The 14,569-nt window shown below is 48.6% G+C and overlaps 1 protein-coding gene across 1 annotated transcript in view; it reads right to left on the bottom strand.

Moving 5' to 3' along the window:
* Positions 1-14,569, bottom strand: part of LOC144147686 (soluble guanylate cyclase 88E-like) — a 134,411-nt gene that overhangs the window by 12,434 nt on the left and 107,408 nt on the right. Inside the window, exon 10 of the mRNA XM_077679578.1 lies at positions 6,918-7,027. Coding sequence (XP_077535704.1) covers positions 6,918-7,027 — 110 coding nt within the window. The remainder of the gene's footprint in view (positions 1-6,917; positions 7,028-14,569) is intronic.

Here is a 14,569-nt window from a genome sequence, read left to right as displayed (position 1 = left end):
GGACCCTTTCTCTCCGAATTACAATACTTCTACCACTTCTGCGGTTGCACTCCGATGGCATTCGCTTGGAGGTAGCGTTCCCTTAGACAGTAACTAACCTATCCACTGAAAAAAAAAGCTTTTATTCCAGTAGCATGCGTAAAAATAAGGCGCAAGCTGTGACACAAGCGAACGTAAAAAAAAAATATTGATTCACATTATGGCGTTTAACGGGCCAAAGCTATAGCTGTGCTGTGAGGCGTGCCGTAGTGGAGGGCTCCCAGTCAAGTTTGACGACCTGGGGATCTTTAACGTGCGCCGAAATCTCGACGCACAGGTGTATTTGTCTTTTGCCTCCATCAGTAAGAAATAAAATACGTTTCACGGACGCTTTTCTTTTCGAATTATAGAGTCTGAACAAAATATCCGCGTTTTCTGTTGTCTTCTGCACGAAAAACACTGCCTTTCCAGCTGTTATTGTAATAAATATCATCGGGCGTGAGCAGGATGCGACTAGGTTTTGGCGATTTCGGTAATAAACACTCCACATAAGTTTCTTGACAAAACACTGGTGTAAATTGATCACTGAATAAATGGTGCTCCTGGGGGCCGTCGACCATTTCATTGTAAACGGTCATTCCCATTGGCGACTTCCCCTAGTACGGCTTTAGCACAATAAAGAGGAACGAAGAATGAAGATTGATCTCCTCAACGAGTTTGACACGTAAATGCTTCCGAGGAGCCATTAACTTCGACTTCTGTAGGCAGCAGACCATGCCAAACCACTTGAGTATGTACATGCGAATTGAGGTGGTTACTGAGCGGTTGAACTGGCTCAGCCGGTCCATTGGCAGCTGATTATTATTGTTGTAAACCTCACTGAAAGAGAAGGCCAGGGACAACTGTGGTTAATCGGCAGGAGACTCGGTATTGAATCGGCAATGTCGATTTACCTCGGCAATCGAATCGGCATTCTCCCTCATTTTTACAAGACAGGCCACAACAATTTTTTTTTTTTTTTTTTTTGCTGCGACGGACACAAAAGATGTCGGCGCAGGTGCCATTAACTGCTTCAAAGTATAAAGGTGGCGGGAAGTATTCCAGCTTCTAGTTTTTCTGCACCACCTTGCTGCTTGGGATCTCTACGAGCTCTAGAAAAGTACTCGCGTGGAGAAAATGAGTGGTTAAAATTTCTTTGACAATTAAAAAAAGGTTAAGACCGATGGTTTTTGGCTAGAGTAAAGTCTTCAATACCTAGCTTGTTGTTTCCTTTTAAGCTTCGTTAGGCAAACATGGCTAATAAAGGGTATTTGCTGAGCTTGATTTTTCGCTATGGTCAAGGTATCATGAATCAGTTTCGGACCGACCCACGCTCCTACCAAATTAGAAGCACAACTGAGAAAGCAAGAGAAATACGGCGCTGCTCTACTCGCAGCCCACATATTCATAGCCGAGGTGGTTGCTGCAGTGGAGTCTTGGGTTAAACCGATGTTTCATTTTCCGCCTACGGCAGGAACGTGGGCTTCAGACATCTGTCAGGCTTCAAGACGCCGAGTTTCTACGCGGTCACGGGATCACCTTACCACACGCAGTGTGGATGTGCTTCTTGGTTCTTGCTTTTGTTTGTGCGATATGGTTCCGGTGCGTGGGCGTAAGCGTTCACTTTCCAAAGTAACAACAAAGAATTGACCGCTCGTTTGCTTGAGAGAGAGAGAAGGCTCTTTATTAGAGGAGAAAGCGGAGATGTTTGCCGGAATTTCGACACCGAAATGCTACCCGGCGGGGGAAGGGGGAAAGGGGGAAAGAAAGGCCCGATAGATTACAGGGCAGAAGAAAGAGGAAGAAAGAGAATAAAATAAAAGAGAAAAATAACAAAAAGGTGACGTTCAGTTCGTATCAGTAGTGGGATTGAAAAGTCTGTTTTTTTTTTTAACTCTAAATCACTGTAATGACGCCAATCCTGTCCAGATAGGCGAACAACGCCGGCAGTACTTTGCGTTGGAAGACCATGGACCAAGGAGTGCTTTCAAGGTAATCGGTCCTGGGATAAGGTGCTCTAGTTCCTGCTCAAGACTGCACCTAGCGTTGATATATGCGGGGCATTCCAACAGCAGATGCTCCACGGTTTCCAACGATCCGCAGTTGTCTCAGTAAGGGTTTTTCGAGACACCAAGCCGAAAAAGGTATGACTTCGTAAGCGCTGCGTTGAGACGAAGTCGGTGGTATAGCGTCTCTAACCGGCGCGGAAGTACCTCTGGCAGCCCCATCTTGAGCTCAGGGTCTATGTGGTGCAGGAAGGCATGGTGGTGATCTGGAAGGGACCAGAGTCGGTTCCGTTCCCTTAAAACGAGCGCCTTCGCCATAGTTGCGGCATCAGGCTTAGTGAAGATAATCTTCCTTACATTGCGCATATTCAGGCCCCTCCGAGCAGCTTCATCCGCCTTCTCATTTCCTAGAACACCACAGTGACCGGGAAGCCAATGAAACATTATACGGTGTCCAGCGTCGTTGGCAAGGTGGTGCAGGTATGTGATGTCACGAGAGGCATTTTCATGAATGGTGAAGCAGTCGCTGCGTTGCAGGCTTTGGAGAGCCGCCTTCGAGTCCGTGAAAACAGTCCATTGCTTCGGCCGCTGGCGTAAAATGTAGCGCATAGCTTCCTTGATGGCGTGAAGCTCGGCGGTCATAGATGATGTAGCACGCTCGAGGCGATAGGAGAACGTCTGGCAAGTAGAGGGAATAAATATTCCGGAGGAACTGCGCTCAGATGTGCAGGAGCCTTCTGTAAAGAGGTGGTTTGCGTCAGAGTACAGCCGGCTGATATGGTGAACTGTTAATTGTAGGAGTCCACTTTAAGGCATGCTCTTTTTGGAGTCAATTCCGGGGATGCTGCATCTGATATGTAGGGACGAAAGGGTCCAGGGTGGAAAATTGGGTGGCATTGCTTTTGGTGCCTGGGTGGGAACGGAAAGATTTAATGTCCTGAGTGCTTGCCCGAAACTCGAATTACCATTTTCAGGCATGTGTGTTAGCGTATGGCTTTTGGCGTGCAGACGATGGCGCAGATGAATTCGCACAGTTTTCTGGAGTCGATTCACGTCCAAAGGCAGGCAGCCAGCTTCAGCGATCGTACCTACGCACGGCGACCCTTTCGGGAGGCCGAGGCAGATGCGGAGGCAGTTGTTTCTGGCCGCATCTAGCTGCTGTCTACTTGTGGGCGGAAGCTTCTGTAGGACAGGGAGGCTGTAACGCAGTAAACCGTCGACATGGGCTTTTCAGAGCAGCACCATAGAGCGACAGTCACTGCCCCAGCGACTGCCAGCGATTCACTGCAAGCATACACGCGGCACTGCTCTTCGTCCGCATCCCATCCCGCACGCTCTTCCCTCCGCTCTCGCTCCACCCATAAAGAATGCAATGGAGCACTGTTTAATTTTCCCGCGTTCAATTTTCCCGCGTGCGCTCTGCTCATGCGCCATCTGTCGGGACAGCGTGCATCACTTTTGTCTTTTTTTGTTTTCGTTCTTCGAACAGGACGGGGCGACGCATTTTGTTTTAGTGTTTGGTTTAATTTCGCCGTTCTTCGACACTGTTTTTCACACTTCATGTTTCTTTCTGATTTGCTATTGTAAACAGCACTTCAACGTGTATTTATAATTAAAAAGAAGGCTGGTACTCTCGGTTGTGAATTTGCCTTTCGCTTCAATACGCCTGAGGTTTTCCTCGCGCTCAATAATCTGGACATGTGTGATCCATGACAGCAGTCTTGGTAGTTTCAAGGGACCCTGCAGCACTTACCACCGACTTTTCGAAATGCATTTTGGGGTAAATTCTATTGTACCAGAAATATATCCCCGTAAGAATGATAAAAACCCGTCCAGTATCACCGTAGTTACGCAAGATGAAAAATCGCACATAATCGTTCCCTCTGAACTCCTTGAACTCCGCCGTGGACTACGCGACGAAGGCGGCGCGCTCTATCCCGTATTGGGGGCGGCTCGTGAAGTTCTTTTTGGCTGTTTTCGAAATATCACAGGCGGGGGTATTTTCTCTTTTTCTCAGCAAAGTGGAGCGGCCTATTTTTGGTGTGGTGCGAAACAAAACAGGTATTGGTGTTTGTTCGCAAGCAAGCTATCAGGCTGGTAGGGCGTTTTCGAAGCGAAGATACGTTGGTTGCAGAGTGGTCTCGTCGAAAATGAATTATTGGGTTGATCACTCCAACTTCGCGTGCACTCTAAGCACAAAAATAAACTCCATAAATGTACGCACAGGCTTAGGCATAGAAGATGTTGGTGCACAACGCCGACGACGGTGGATCGTGACCGTACATGCGAGAAATAAACCGCGACGTTGACCAGCAACAGCCAATAGGACAGCTACCGCTGTAATGACGTAATTAAAGCGCCGCATAAGGGTAATTGAAGAAAACGCGGTTGGTTTTCCCGCATGTTCCCAGAGATAGGCGATCGTACCCCTTCGCGTGCACGTGAAATATTTGGCTCAGGTATTCCTGCAATAATGTAAACGTTGCGCGGGTTTATTTGCACTGTTCAAAGCGGGCTGCAGAGTCCCTTTAAAACAGTCATGCTTACATCGTGCTCAAGCGTTCTTTCAAATGTTTTGGCGGAGCGGTGAAATTGAGTGACATACATACATACATACATACATACATACATACATACATACATACATACATGCATACATGCATACATACATACATACATACATACATACATACATACATACATACATACATACATACATACATACATACATGCATACATACATACATACATACATACATACATACATACATACATACATACATACATACATACATACATACATACATACATACATACATACGGACGCACGGACGGGCGGATGGATAAATAGACTAAAATTTTCATGTTTAGATAGCCCAAGAAAGAAGACTATCGTCTTACAAAAAAAATTGTGCAAAATAGCTAAGGATTGAAAGAAGCACTGCGCAGGGTTTACGTGTGTATCGCAGGGATAGAGCATGTTGTTGTTGGTACAATCCGTTCCTTATGTGAGTCAAGAGTGGCAGAAGGAACGCTATAGCACGCTCCCGGTATGAGTACACTGGCATTTATCCCCGTAATGCCGTTGCTCGGGGGCAGGATGAAAAGAATTCCCCTGCTGATGCGGCCGGGGGAAGGTCAGGCGCACTCCTATTGCGACAAATATTCTTGCGCAGTAACAGTTAGCAGCACAAAGCTCACGGCTGCGCTGTCATTTCCACCGGTGCCTTTATTCTGCTGCAGTCAATTAGGGAAATGTTACCACCTTTTCCAGCTTGCGGTACTTGCTTTCTATGTGACCGGTACGTGTCAACCGCCATAGCACCAGTATCGGCTGCGAAGGCAATAGCTTCTGTACGCTAAAAATAGAAACTCACGAAGTCTATAACACGCTGCCCTGAATTTATCAGAATTTATTCTAGTAAGACGCCGAAAACATGGGGGCCTTGATTGGAATGAATTGTGGAATAAAAAAAAACGACGCGTTGTTTCCTAACAACCGAAAAATTGCGCAGAATTTTACAAAAGCTTGCCCTAGAGTGCACATTTCTATATGATTACAACATTGGCAGTGACAATACTGGATTGAACAATATATATATATATATATATATATATATATATATATATATATATATATATATATATATATATATATATATATATATAAATATATATATATATATATATCGAACGTCTAGAATTCCTATAAACGTGGGTACAAAGCCGGGCAGTGTGTCAGACAACTTCCAAATCTCGATCGGCATTTTTATTAGGTAGGTTAACATTTTTCGTCGCATGTTTATCTAATTTAAGGGTTAAAAAATTGGAATGAATGTTCCACTTTCGCTGAAAAATTCATGTCGCATACACGTCATTCCTTTCACAGGCTGGCCGCCCTTAATTTTGTTGAAAACAACAACAAAGAACAGCATGCAGCAGCTATACTATTGTGTCGTAATCCTCACACGCACACAGGAAAATACCTTAGTGAAAAGTTAATAAAAGATCCAGTGATGAATTTCTGAGGATGCGTGAGCGCCGCCTACCTCGCCTTCGCGAATTTGAGGCTCGGAACGATGCGCGCGCCTTTTCCGACGGCGTTAGAGGCCCGCCACACGGCGTTTCGGCACAAGCCAGAGGCCGCAACCGCTTCCTGAGCCGCATGAAGCTCAATAAAAATGCTTTTTCTCGCTCTCTCTTTCGCCCGCCCTTCGCACACTGTGCCAACCGTGCCTTGCGTTCTAACCTTTTTCAGTGGCCACGTTTGCTCGCTTAATAGAATTGGCTGGCTTCCTGTCGCGATTCTCACGCCTCTCATTGTCCACCAGAATCGCCATTTCACCAGCGTTACTAACCAGTCCACATTCTTTTGCTACCTAGCCGGCCCTGCTCTCGCTGCACTCTCCGCTTTGAAACGCGGGCGAGCGGGGACTGGATGCGTGGCGATTGTGTGCGACGGAAGCGTCGGGTGCAAGCAGGGGACGAGGCGCCACGCTTCGACTTGCGTAGCAACTAGATTGGCAGGGGTGCAAAAGCAGAGCCGCCGGAACCAATGCCGCCGCCAGCACCGCTGTCAGCCCTCCCCGCCCATGCTGTGTCGTTCTCCGTTGTTCTGTCGCTCTCTGCCCTCTTCACAACAACGACAATTCTTGCCAAAATGCCCCACACATTGCTCTCGCGATAATAACATCCTGTACGCAACGTGCGCTTCGTATAACCGCAGTAGTTTCAAGATGATATACTTCTTGGCTTTCACACAGTACAATTGAAGCCTTGTCCTATACGTCCTTACGTATAAAATCTATCGCTTTTGGCGTTAGTATCACAACAACAAATGCGGTAAATTACAGCTCTGTCGCCATTTTGTTCGTCGTTGGTGCGCGGACTCACCTCCCCATGTGTCTGCATTCTGGCTGCGGTGTTCACGGTATCCCCGAACAAGCAGTAGCGCAGCGTCTTGAGGCCCACCACGCCAGCAGCGACAGGTCCGGAGTGAATGCCTGCGTACCACCGAGCAAGAAGCAGTCGAGCAGTCAGATGGCGCAATTCTGGGCGCCAAACCTTCCACGCCGTTTGGGTGTGGCAGGATGGACGTGTGGGGCAGTGTTGTTACAGAGTAGTGCGTGGACGCCTTATAGTACTCGTTTATGTTTAATTTGATAGAACTCGCCTTCAGCACATCACTCAGCTCCATTCCAGACACAAAAAACGTTTTTATAAATTCGACCCCCCCCCCCCCCCAAAAAAAAAAAAACGCAAGTACTGCAAAATTTTCCCATTTCGCGTTACAGTGACGGGATATGGGCAGGAGTTTCGTACTATGGGCCAGCATTAGAAACACAGGTATAAGTGTGTGAAATGTACGTTAGCATTCAAGTGATACAATGAAACGGACAGGAGGGCCCCCTACAATCACTCAGTCATGCCTCTCGGAGATGGTTTAGTTTGGCGGCCGCCAATCGAATAAACTAGATTCTGTGACGTCACCGAATGTGGCCAGAAAGCGGCTAGGGAGCCTCTACTGCTTCACATGTTTTTGTTGATGTCTCCGTTAGTTGTTTGAAATGTGCGATAAGATTTCTATCATTGTAGTTGGGACAAAGCAGACTTTTTAATGAACCCAACGTGGGTTTTGTCTTCATGGACCCCTTAATGCGCGCCACCACTGAGCCACTGCTGTGCTGAGTACTCCGGCGAAAAGAGCGTCATTTTCGATGTGCGACAGCAGGCCTTTCTAGCGAACTCAAAATATTAAAACACATGCAGGCGGATTATTAGCTCAGTGGACCAATATGACACCTATTTATTTCAAAGTAGGTGCATCAGAACGACATTTTGCCGCCTTTTTCCCCATTGAGGCATTGTAATGGGGGTCGTACTAGTGTTTGCATAGGAAAGCGTAACAAAGAATATTTTCATACTGCTACTGAAGCCTTTTTTTAATAAACCAGGCTTAACGAAATTTTTCATGGCTATGGGTTTTAGTGGCCAAACGTAACATAATTTGCTTTGAGATAACGGCATTGCAGCAGTTGGTATGCCTCTTTTCCGCATACCCATGCATACAGTGCTATCTAGGAAGCGGTGAGACGAGTAATGTGCCATTGTCGAACTGTGATTCCAGCAGTTCAACTTGAATAATTATAAGTGCATCATAGCGGACAACGGCGCTGCCGCTCGGTTCAGTTAAAAGCCGGCCACGGTTGGCCAATATATAGTTCGCATGCAGAAATCTGTTTACACGACAAGAAACCCATCGAAGAATCGTCCGCCACACGGGCGGCGTCGCACGAACACCTTTCAAGGGTTCGACAACGCCGGGTCGTAAACGCGTATTCGTAAAATTAAGTTTACCGTGCACTGCAGTAGTGCGCAGCGGTGCTGGGATGCCCCGGCGTGGGCGGGAAGGGAATTGGATTCGTTTGTGAGCAGACGCGCAGGCTGGCTGTCAGCGTCTCCGGGCTGCGTACTCGCTCCGAGCGGCGCCCGATCGTTCTCAGCAGGAAAAGCGCTGACACCCTGCCCGCCCGGGACACACACGGAAGACAGCGGCGGCGGTAGCCAAGACGCGGCGCGTGACCGGCACCGACGTCTCGCGGCGGCGCCCCGCGGTGCTCAGGGCGCTGTGGAACCAGGGGCGTCGGAGGGCTCCCCATGTCTCGAGCGATATTCCGCTACCTATCTAGGCATCGGCCTTGACGGGGCCGCTTCTAGGTCGACAGTGAGGAAGGCCTTACCCGATCAAACAACGGCGTCACGCACAGCGCAATTGCAGAGGGCTTTAACAACGGGGTACAATCGGTACGGCTTATGCACTTTTAGGCGAAACTTATACGGCTACGGTTCTATGTGTTTCTCAGGTCTGCGAACAAAAATTTCCGAGGCTCCACGTGTTTTAGGAGCACGAGGTATTTTGTAGCACGAGGGGTTGGAAAACGAATGTCCCGGTATGTGCTCTCTATTAGCACAACCAAAACCGCACGCCGTTCAAAACGTGATTTGGACTTCAAGCTTATACGTCTCATCATTTGGATATGCATTCGGAGTGATTAGTTAACAATAGGCACCATTTTCAAGATAAAAACGACTTAGATCTCAAGATTATACGTCTCAGCACTTGGACATGCATTTTTATTGGACTATAGTTATGAGAATGAAATTACATGTCGATGTGTGTGTGTGTATGTGTGTGTCTTTCTTAAGGATGACCACTATCAACGTTCCAGAGCAATAAAATTTGCTCATACCTTCAGACCTGAATTTCGTGTTACCTCTACGTCGTACGCTAAAAAGCTTCGCTGGTCATTCACCTTCACAGCAGAGTTACTTGATGTAGCAGTTGCGAAACTTCCCATAGCCCCCATGCATCAAAAAGTGACCCCACGATTGGTCCACTGTTTTGGATCTTGTTTTACAGTGGCGCCATCTGTTGGTGACAAAATAAACTATACACCATGGGTCGCCGCTCGACGAGCTGGCCGAAAAATGGTATTCGGGTGCTTACGTAAATTTTTTGTGCCGAAGAAGCCCAAGGTGTTCAATCACAAAAGTGTTTTATATGCATTCGAACCTAGAGAAGTAAAACATTGCGTATGAGTGTTCAACAGGATGCGTTGTCGCCTGCGCAGTGTCGTCTGCTGCGCGCCATCTGCGGTCTTCCGGCGGCAAAAAAAGTTAAAAATTCGCTTCGAAGGCTTGACGCAAGCTTGAAAGGGTTATTTAGAGCCACTTGATCAGCTACTGTATTAGTTTTGGCGTACAGTGTGATGTAGGCCGAGCGACAACTGCAAATTTAGTACTTTAGGTAGGACCTATGTCGTGCCGGAGTGTTCGCACAAGCGCCAACCCGCTGAGGCAGTTGCGCAGACGCAGAAACATTCTCCTCAAAAAACCGCAGTTAGGAAAGCAATCAATAACTTAAGGAAGTACAAAAATAAAAAAATATGCACATTTAAAACAAAATTTAAGGTTAAATTGTCAGTTTGAATATTTAGTTTGTTTTTTGGATAGTGCGTGCGGTGGCCGCAGTGGCGCCACCGTACGCACGATCCAAAGGAGGGGGGGTCCAGGTGCGGGCCGTTTTTTGAGGCCGAGTTTCGCAACTGCCTACATCGAAGAGCTCTGCTTCACAGAGGGTAATGACTCAGGATGTTTTTCTTCTCTCTCTCTCTCTCTTTTTCAGGGCCAATCACTTCCGCCGCTTTCAGAAGAGACGGCAGAGAAGCTACTTTCGACATAGATTCGGAATTGTGGCTGTAAGCGTTTTCTGATCGACTCATTAAGACCTGTCAAATGTTTCTAGTGCTAAGTAGAGCACTGCACGGGCCTGATTTTAAGGCCCGAGCCCGGCCCGAGCCCGCTTTGTAAAGCCCGAGCCCGACCCGGGCCCGTAACACCGAGCCCGGGCCCGGCCCGGGCCCGTCGTCTCAAGCCCGGGCCCGGCCCGGGCCCGTCGTCTCAATCCCAGGCCCGGCCCAAGCCCGTCGTCTAAAGCCCACGCCCAACCCGGGCACGGTCTTTTTTTTTTTTTTTTTGAGCCTAGGGAGGGCCCGCATGTGTGTGACCAGGCCTGGCCTTAACGTCGAAAAAAATGTGTTTATTATATTTGGTCGAGTGTCTTCGTAGCGGGAAATCAGACGGAGCATCTAGTCTGTACAAGCACGCCCTGAATTGTAACGCAAAAAATAAGGGTTTAAAAGTACACGTAGCTTAGCTCACACCGTCTGCAGTTCACGCCACATGGGCGTAATAATAGCTCGTATTCTTACGCGAGAGACACCATCACCTTTGATGACCAGACTCTTGGCAACTTCATGTGGTTGTTTCGGTCACAAGTTTGTATTAATGAAATTTGCTGCTCTCCATTTGAATCCACGAATATGTGCGTGCGTTGAAATATTTTCCCTGGAGTGGTTGTTAAGCGGTGTCGCTTCTCTAGCACGCGAGTTTGATTTCCAGCCACGGCAGCCGCATTTAGATTGGTTCGACATCTAAAATACACGTACATAGACATAGGTGCACAGCTCCAGGGTGGCTTAATTAATTCCTTCCCCGCTAGGGCATTCCTTGTAACCGCGTATCTTTGATATCTTATACACCAAAATATAAAATCTTGATGCAGTAGATGACATGTCATTAAAGTTACAGTATAGTGACTATCAGACCTAGCAAAACACGTTTTTAAAACAATGTGTACAACTAACATCAAAAAGCCCGTAAAAGTATACTCAGAATATTCAATTTTATGCTCTTTTCTACACTTTACGTCAGAACTATTAATGGCCGGGCCTATGAATTCATGCCCGAGCCCGGCCCGGGCCCGTGGCGTCGAGCCCGTGCCCGGCCCGGGCCCGCTGTACTGAGCCCGAGCCCAGCCCGGCCCCGCGGCACTGAGCCCGGGCCCGGCCCAGGCCCGCCGATAATCGACTTCGGGCGGCCCGGCCCGGCCCGCGGGCCGGGTCGGGCCCGGGCTTTCGGGCCGGCCCGGGCCCGTGCAGTGCTCTGTAAGGTTCTCGCGTTTCTTAGCCGGAGTCTGCTCTGCGCACGCGCTGCGCGTCATGCGAGAGAGCAGTTTGTCTTAATTTTTACCCAACCCACCAAACTACTACTGCTCACAGACTACCTGGAGTCGGGGTTGATTACTCCCACGTCTCCACGAAACCCAACTGAATTCACTGATTGATTGATTGTGGGGTTTAACGCGCCGACGCAACGCAGGCGATGAGGCGCGCCGTAGTGGAGGGCTCCGGATTAATTTTGACCACCTGGGGATCTTTATCGTGCGCCGAAATCTCGTACACACGGGCGTTTTTGCTTTTCGCCTCCATCAGAAAAGCGGCCGCCGCGGCCGGGAATCGAACCCGCGACCTCGTGCTCAGCACAACTGAATTCACTGAAAAATAACTAATAATGAATAGTGGCTGCGGCTAGTCAGTCAGCAGTAGCGGTTTGCCTAGTTGGGTAAAAATCAATAGTGCTCTGTTGCAAGGTCAACGGCGCATGCGCCCTGGGAAGGAGAGTGATGGTGTGCTCCAGTGGAGAAAAGAAAAAAAAAAAACTCTCCCACACGGACAGTACCCACGCTGATCCATTTCAAAAAAAAGAAAATGCTAGCTGAGTGTCCCTTCCTGGAAAGAGCTCCAAAGACAGCGCCCCAACGTCCAACACCGTTGCCACGCTCAGACCAAACGACTGCACAAGCGCCGTTAACAAATATTCTCAACAAGCCCGCACGGGGAAAACTCGCTTGACGGTGAAATTGCAGCCCTAAGTGACAAGGATACTAGCAAAACAAATGAGAATAAGAAAACAAAAACCAAACACAAACGCCTATTGATTACGCGAACTCATACAACAAGAACATTCTGCTATAGTCTGCTCTAACGCCTTCCCTGAGGACTGTTCTGATTCGGCGTGTGTCGCTAAAAGTGCCGGTGAAAGGTTGTTGACTTTTGTCGCCTGTTCAAAGGCAGGGACGAAATTTTATTCCCTGCGATTGCCCAAGAAGCAGCAAACGCCACGTAATTCGCAAGTGTGTGTGCGTGCGGGTGTGTTTGTGAGTGCTTCTTTTCCTGCTGCATAATGCTAACTCATTCTAACCTGACTATCTCGTACGCGCAGAAGTCAAACGAATGTACGTGGCGGACTGTGTCTTTGCAGCTCCCACGCAAAAATGTTGTAATGAACGGCCGGTTGCAGTCGTACAAAAACTGAGCTAAGCGCGGCTTTATAACTTGCCGCTTTCTACCTAACCGACTAGCCCCATTCTACGTCCTTTTGATTTCTAAACAGAAAATTTATTCACACCAACTTCAATCCATATGACTGCCTGCTGCATCACAATAACCCACCAGAGGCATCCTCCACCCGCCAGGCGTCTCCACAATCGCACTGCGAACAGCGCCGCGCACGGCCTTTCGAGCGTTTGCGCAGAAAAAAGGCCGCCGCCTCCCCAGCGAGCGTCATAGCATTAGCACGGATATCGCCGGTTTCTTTTATTTCACTGCTTCCAGACTATAACGGGTATAACATACTTTGGTCTGGGGGGGCAATGCGCAAACGCAAAAAAGTAACCTATTGTTCGTGCTACCCTTGTGCACACCGCAAAAGAATTTTTGCTGGGTGATATTACCGAAATTTGTACGAAAACATGACTAACAGCAAATTGGAAAGAAATGATGCCGTTTGGCTGACTTTCCGTTACTGCAATTGAGAGAGAGAGAGGGGGGGGGAGATTAAAACATTATTCTTACGCAAGCAGCCTTTAAAGGGGCCCTAAAACAAAAAAATGCATCTTGTTTTTTAAAACAAAGCTTTCTAGCTCTACCAGCCAACGGGTCTTTCGTGGCATTCGGGACAAGAAACTCCCAACGCGGCGGAGGCGGCGGGGGGGAGGGGAGGGGGGGAGGAGGGGGGTGTGGAGGGTTTCACTCGTGGAGCACACTAGTGATGCCGCCGCGAATTTACCCAGCGTTCCCTGCGCGGAAGTGTCTGCTCGCCGGCGGTGGCGTCGGCGGTACGGCTTTGTCATCTGCTTTACCGACGGTTGTTTTGGGCCTGTTTTGGTGCCGCTTCGCGTTCATTGCGCGGTTCCTTCGTACGGCTTGATTAACTTGTGCGACAGCACCTCCACGGTAACCCACACCCTACGGCCTTAAGGGGTCGTACGGCAAAGATACGTTAAGGATTGGTTTGCAGGGCGGGAAAACAAAATGTACAAACCACATACAGACATCTGGCCGCTCGAGAAACGCTACCTTTCGCGCACTGCTTGCTACTGGGACTCCGTTTTCTAAATTGATGAATACCAATTCGGTTGGGTTTCAAGAGGTGTTACAAAAGGTGAAAGTAGCAACTGGTTCTGGTAAATAGCGATTACAAAAGTCCCCTCAGCTTTCTCGCAATTCTCAACCTTACTATACTAACTAGTTTAAATTGGTATAAATGGGAATCACTAAGCTCACATGCCGAATTGTTTCGGTGTCTGAGGTTGTGTCGCACGGTGGTGTAGCCCCAAGGTAGCACATCAGGATGGCTAGGTTCCGCTGTCTCACCCTTCGAAAGACGCTCCTCTTCGTTTTCCTTCTCCCGACTCACGGCCGGGCTACAGCGGCGCCGTCCGCCGCTCTAGCCCGGGCGTGGCCAACGCTGCTGCTGCGTTCGGGATGCCACCCCGCGAATTTCAGGTAACGGCTGGCAGAATCTCTGGTTTGACTTTTTGTAGAGCCACGTGTGTGAATTCAAGTGACGTCGCATGGGTAATCGCTGTGGGCGTCGTGTACAGCTTCGCTTTCCAACCACCTTGACAGGGTGGATTGGAGCCAACTTTTTTTGTTGCGATAAGTAGCTAATGGTTTGAAGAATTTGGTATAAACAAAGCTGCCCACGTGACTGTCGGACGGCTATCACAGAGCAGAGCTGCCGTAGCACTGTCGATTCCGCGTTGGCGGCCGGTTTTACTAATGCCCCTAGATACTGATCTCGTCAGCCGCTTAATGAAAAAGCGACCGTGGACGTGAGGCAGGCGCCGCGAGTGCGAATTG

The sequence above is a fragment of the Haemaphysalis longicornis genome, unplaced genomic scaffold, assembly GCF_048455015.1.
Source record: "Haemaphysalis longicornis isolate Haplotype H1 unplaced genomic scaffold, Haemaphysalis longicornis Haplotype H1 scaffold_1, whole genome shotgun sequence".
Classification (NCBI taxonomy): Eukaryota; Metazoa; Arthropoda; class Arachnida; order Ixodida; family Ixodidae; genus Haemaphysalis; species Haemaphysalis longicornis.
The sequence above is the reverse complement of the archived record's forward strand: the minus strand, read 5'-3'. Positions and strand labels throughout refer to the sequence as shown.